This window comes from Miscanthus floridulus, chromosome 12, assembly GCF_019320115.1.
Source record: "Miscanthus floridulus cultivar M001 chromosome 12, ASM1932011v1, whole genome shotgun sequence".
In the NCBI taxonomy this organism is placed as follows: Eukaryota; Viridiplantae; Streptophyta; class Magnoliopsida; order Poales; family Poaceae; genus Miscanthus; species Miscanthus floridulus.
This window is the reverse complement of record NC_089591.1, coordinates 48,694,823-48,699,928: the sequence shown is the minus strand read 5'-3', so window position 1 is coordinate 48,699,928 and position 5,106 is coordinate 48,694,823. Positions and strand designations below refer to the sequence as shown.

The 5,106-nt window shown below is 60.0% G+C and overlaps 1 protein-coding gene across 1 annotated transcript; it reads right to left on the bottom strand.

Annotated features, from left to right (window-relative positions):
- Positions 1–215: 215 nt before the first annotated feature.
- LOC136495471 (putative lipoxygenase 5) lies at positions 216–4,748 on the bottom strand. The gene is made up of 7 exons (XM_066491404.1): positions 4,030–4,748; positions 3,073–3,600; positions 2,528–2,851; positions 2,319–2,404; positions 1,756–2,168; positions 1,366–1,632; positions 216–1,266 (listed from the first exon to the last, which is right to left on the bottom strand). Exons 1-7 carry the CDS (start codon positions 4,415–4,417, stop codon positions 513–515), a joined length of 2,760 nt encoding a protein of 919 aa, XP_066347501.1. The 5' UTR covers positions 4,418–4,748; the 3' UTR covers positions 216–512.
- Positions 4,749–5,106: the final 358 nt, after the last annotated feature.

Genomic DNA, 5,106 nt, shown 5'->3' with positions numbered 1-5,106 from the left:
TTTTAAAAATGTCTAAAATTTTGACTATCAGCTTATATGACGCATTCAACTGTTCAGACAGTTTTGGCGATCCAATTATATGACGCCCTTGGTCTGTTCAAACGAAATCTTACTGCGAAATGTCGCACGTCGCAGGTAAAAAATGCAGTAGTATTTGAAGAGAACACAGGTTGAGCATGTCAAAGCACAGCAAAAGGTTGATTTATCCAGAGAACTCTATAATGATTATATTCCATTGACTTTTTTTTTTTCTGTAACAAATTATTTACACCCATTCAGTTCCTCAGAGTCTCGCCCCTAGTCAAAAATCAATGGCAATTTGGCAATGGGGGGAGAAGTAAACAAAAACCATTTGCTTCTGCTTAGATTTCTCCCCGCCCCACTATGGCTATGTTCGGCTTGTTCTGTATTTCGCTGAAACGGTAGGGCTTAAGTTCAAGCGAACAGGGAAAAATCCGCTTTCAGATCATCTCTATCATCCGTCCATGGCTGCCTGTCGGTACTGCGAGAGACTAAATGGTGACGCTGTTGGGGACGCCACGGCAGGTGATGCCCGGCCCGGACGTGGGCGCCATGAGCTCGTATGGCAACACGCCGGCGCCGCACCGGTTGCGGCGGCCGGTGTCAGCGTTGCGCCGCTCCATCTCCTCCTCGGCGCGGCGCACCTCGTCTGCGAACTCGCGCGCGGCCGCCAGCGCGGCCGGGTCGGCCGTCCACGCCTCGTCGGGCCGCTCCCCGAGGTACTGCTCGTCGGCGGAGTGCGTGGACAGCGTGTCGATGACGGTCATGAACGTTGTGGTCTGCGTCAGGCTGGGCAGCGCCGCCAGGAAGAAGCGGTGCGGGTCGGCCACCAGGAGCGCGTACTCCGGATCGCCCTCGGCGGGCACCAGCCGCCGCATCAGCGGCGGGCGGTTCGGGATGTAGCCGCCCAGCGGGTACTGCCCAAAGTTGAGCGCCGCGTGCTGCGCCGAGGTGAGCCACAGCAGCGTGGTGAGCAGCGACGCCAGTTCGTCCGGCGTCGACAGGCGCGGCCACCACGGCGCGTCGCGCTTGTCCGCGTGCCCCGTCTGCACCGCCTCCCTGTACCACGACTGCAGCTCGGTGTCGCCCTGCACGGACTCGTCGGATGGGTAGTACATGGCCACGTAGGCGTCGCACCACCGCGTGATGGCGTCCCAGAGGAGCAGCCCGTCGGTGGCGTACGGGTAGTCCTCGATCAGCAGCCGTAGACCGTGCGGCTGCGTCGGGTCCTCCACGGCCATTCCTCTGTGACAAGGGAACACCATGTCAGCACCATTGCATTGCACGAAGCATCACAACTTGCATCGCAACTTCATAGATGCTCCAGGTGATTGATCTGTGTACCTTCTGATGAGATCGGTAGGGAGGCCCTCCTGGTCGAGCCGCCAGAGCTCCCGGTACGCGAACGAGCTCATCTCCATGCAGTACCGGCCAGGGGTGAAGCCGGACTCGATGACGCCGTCGCCGTTGATGAGGATCTGTCGCGCCAGCGCGTTGATCTTGAGCGTGTACCGCATGTGCGGCTTGAGCAGCTTGAAGATGGGGTGCATCGCGCTCAGCTGCCGGTGCGCCGCGATGATGAACGGCTCCATGCACGCGTGCGTCCTCAGCCTGCACAACACGCAGTGCAATGCTTAGTCGAATCCAACATTTGATTCGCTCTGCATCAACTGATGATGATGGAAATGCAGAGATGCCTCCTGCAAGGCTGACAGACAGTGTCGTACTACGTACCAGTGGTTGATGAGCTGATGGACGCCGGCGTCGTTGGAGCAGACGTGCGCCTTGGCGAGCTGCCACAGCCAGTTACTGGTGGCGTCGGCGGGCGGCGTGAACACCCGCTTGGCGCGCGCGCACCCGTCGGTCATCGGCGGCAGGCACAGCTCGATCGCGATGGGCTTCAGCGTGCCCGCGGCCGTCAGGAAGAAGAGCGTGCGCGTGCCGTAGGCCTTCCGCCCGTCCTGCGCGTTGATCCGGTCCAGGAACGGCAGGAAGATGTCGTGGTAGTCCAGCATGTACAGCCTGTTGTCCTGCAGCGCCTGCTGCACCGACATGCCGTCGAGCTGCCCGATGATGTGCTCCTCCGTGATGGCCGACTCCGGCGGGCCGTACACGGCCGGGTCCAGCTTGCTCATCGGCGGGAACGCCTGGGAGAGACACGAGGAACGAACGAACGGCAATGAGCGAGCGCTAAGCATGGCACGGCGGCGTCTTGACAGCAACGGCTGGGGCCGTCGAGCAGTGGACGTGCAGGCTCAGTGTCCGCGGCGTGTTGGCCTTGTGATTGATATGTATACCTGAAGACGCTCGATGTTGACGGGGTTGATGCCAGCCAGGGCCTGCCTCGCGAACTCATCGTCGCGCAGCCACGCAAACTTGTCCTCTGCCACAGGGAATGGCGAGAAAAGAAAACCAAACGACAGCATGAGTACAACATTGTCGTGCCCCGTATCTTATCGTATCGAATCTCCATCTCCATGGATCATGGACGGAGGAGGTCGCTTACTCTTGATGATGTCGGGCGTGTCGTAGCGGAGGAGGCCCTCGCTATTCTCCTGGATCTTGCGCACGAAGGGGATCTTCTGAAACAGCTGGTCCTGCAGGGCCTGCTTCAGCCGGAGGCCCTCCTTGAAGAGGTTGTCCACGTCGTGGAATCCGGCGAAGTCGCGGATGTCCGGCGACACGGAGCTCACCAGCAGCGGCATGAAGTTGTGGAGCAGCGCCTTGAGCGCGCCCTCCGACAGCATCTCGTTCTTGCCCTCCTCGAACTCCTCGTCCCGGGACACGTAGATGGGCTCCGGGTACTCCACCCTGCTCTCCGCGCGATCGTCTGCAAGCAAGCAAGCGCCGTGCGTGACGAAATGTTAGCGTCGGTCGGTCAGCGTCGCCCGCGATCGGGTGGTTTCGATACGAAAGATACGCGCGACGGCGACGGCGGCCTCCGCCATGTCCGGGCGGTCACTGTGTTACTATCGAGGAAGTTATGGGGCGGATGGCGGTGGTGACAAGACCTGAACAGTGAGAGGGAATTGAAAGCGGAGGGAGGCTTGCCTGTGAAGGTCTTGGGCCGGCCCGTTCGCATCCGCCGCGGGTACGGCAGCTGCTGCTCGCCGCCGAGGATCGGGCGCGCGAACTCGGCGCCCTTGTCCGGGTTGCCGAGGTCGTTGTACACGTCATACTCCCACACCCGGTCGGTGATCCTGCGCTCGCCGGTGTCGGCGCCCTCGCCCCTCAGGTCGCTGAGCTCCTGGCGGCGGAGCTCCTGCAGCCCCGGCGGCGTCTCGGCCGGCAGGTACGGCTTGTTGGTGAAGAACACGCGCGGGGTGCGGTCCACGCGGGTGGGCTGCACCCACGAGTTGCAGGTGAAGTGCGCGGGGCCGGAGGGAAAGCCCTCCACCACGATGCTCTCGATGAAGAACTCGCGCTGGTGCCGGTTTAGCACGGTGACCGCGCTCGGCTCGCCGAAGGACCCGTCGACGGTGAAGTCCGCCGTGTACACCACCCGCTCCGCCTTGACGTCCTTTTTCTCGAACCAACCCACCAGCACCGACCGCCTGCTCTTCTTGGGACCCCCTTTTCCTGCCACCAATTCAACGATGATTCACAGTCATCAGATTAATGCCTCGCCTGGCATAATTGCGTAATTCCATTTTCGTTTCGATGCAGAGGAGATGGTAAAGACGGCAGCTTTTGGCACAAATCAAATCAAGAGAGACAGCTCCACGTGATGGTCTATTTGGAAATGATGACTCGGAGACAAAGGCCCCAGACTTCAAGGCGCACCAGCTGGAATATTCTCGCCGCGGGTTCCATGAAGGTGAAGCATCGAGTGGAATGGAAAAGGTCGAGGAGAGAAGAAAAGGGAAAGAAATAAGGAATCAAATTGTACTAGTAGCCTAGTACACAATTCAAAGATGCAACGCAAGCGCCGGATGCGCCTTGGAATTCCATGCCGTCGCGCGGCGGCGGCGGGGATGGTGGAAGTGGAATCACGGAAGTGTTTCTTACTTGGGTCGGTCTCCGTGCTGATGAGCTCGAGGAGGACGCTGCGGCCGACCCTGTCGGCGTACGCGTCCAGCTGCTCGGCGACCCGGCTCTTGGCGTCCTCCTTCCGCCTCCGCCGCACGGTGACCACGGCCCGCGCGGCCACGCCCTGCGGGTGCGGCTCCGGCGGGGCCGTCCCGGCCCTCTCCGGCGGCGCCGGGGTCACCACGACCCGCTCGGCCAGCGCGCCCACCGGGGCCGTCGACCTTAGCGACGGCCTCCTCTTGTGCGCACTCCCCTCCCTTCCGACCACGGCGAAGCAGGGCCCGCCTCGCCGCCGCTCCGGGCCCGGCGCCGCGGCGGCAGGGCCCGGCAAGAAAGATCTCCCAACCAGCTCCATCGCCGACGCCATGGGCAGAAGAACTCTAGAAACTTCCTCCCCCTCGATCGATCGATCGTAGCAGTTAAGGTTGGCTGATGCGCTGAAGAACCAAAAAAAAAAGAATAAATCCCCGGTCAAAACAGCTCGGGTTCGCGGATCGTTTCCGAGGTTTTTTTTTTTTCGCTCTCGCTCTGGTTCTTTGGCCCAGTCTCTGTTTGTGCAGTGGGAGCAGCACCATATATAGCCGCGCCGTCCGGGCGACGGTCACAACTCCTCGGCTGGGCTGGACGGAGACGGACGCGGAGGCGCAGCGATGCGATCCCTGCGCCGGCCACACGTGTTGCATGCGTCCTATGCGACGGGGAAAAAATGGAGGCGGAGCTGCGGGGCCGTGGCTTCGACGCAGGTGATGCGGACAACGATGCCCCCGCCGTGTGTGTGGTTGCTGATTCGGACAACAATGCCCCATGATGTAGCGCACTGTACGAAAGATGTTGAAAGATGAATTCCAATGTGCCCTAGAGCCCACACTATAAATTTAGTAGTTTTGGCTCATGGTTTCTACGGTTTTTTTTTTAGACAAACTCATGGTTTATACGGTTGATAAGTCGGTTGAAGCTAATTTATTATGAGAAAAAAATATTATTCTATACTCCCTCCATCCCACAAATCAGTTCGTTCTGGGCTGTAGATCAGTTTTCACATATCTGTTCGTTTTG

Bases quoted from the DNA above. Each gene is read 5' to 3' on its own strand.
- LOC136495471 (XM_066491404.1), bottom strand. From the start codon at position 4,417: ATGGCGTCGGCGATGGAGCTGGTTGGGAGATCTTTCTTGCCGGGCCCT. The intron at 2,169-2,318 runs GTATACATATCA...TGTCTCTCCCAG, and splicing joins TCAACATCGAGCGTCTTCAG to GCGTTCCCGCCGATGAGCAA. The intron at 1,633-1,755 runs GTACGTAGTACG...CGTGTTGTGCAG, and splicing joins CATCAGCTCATCAACCACTG to GCTGAGGACGCACGCGTGCA.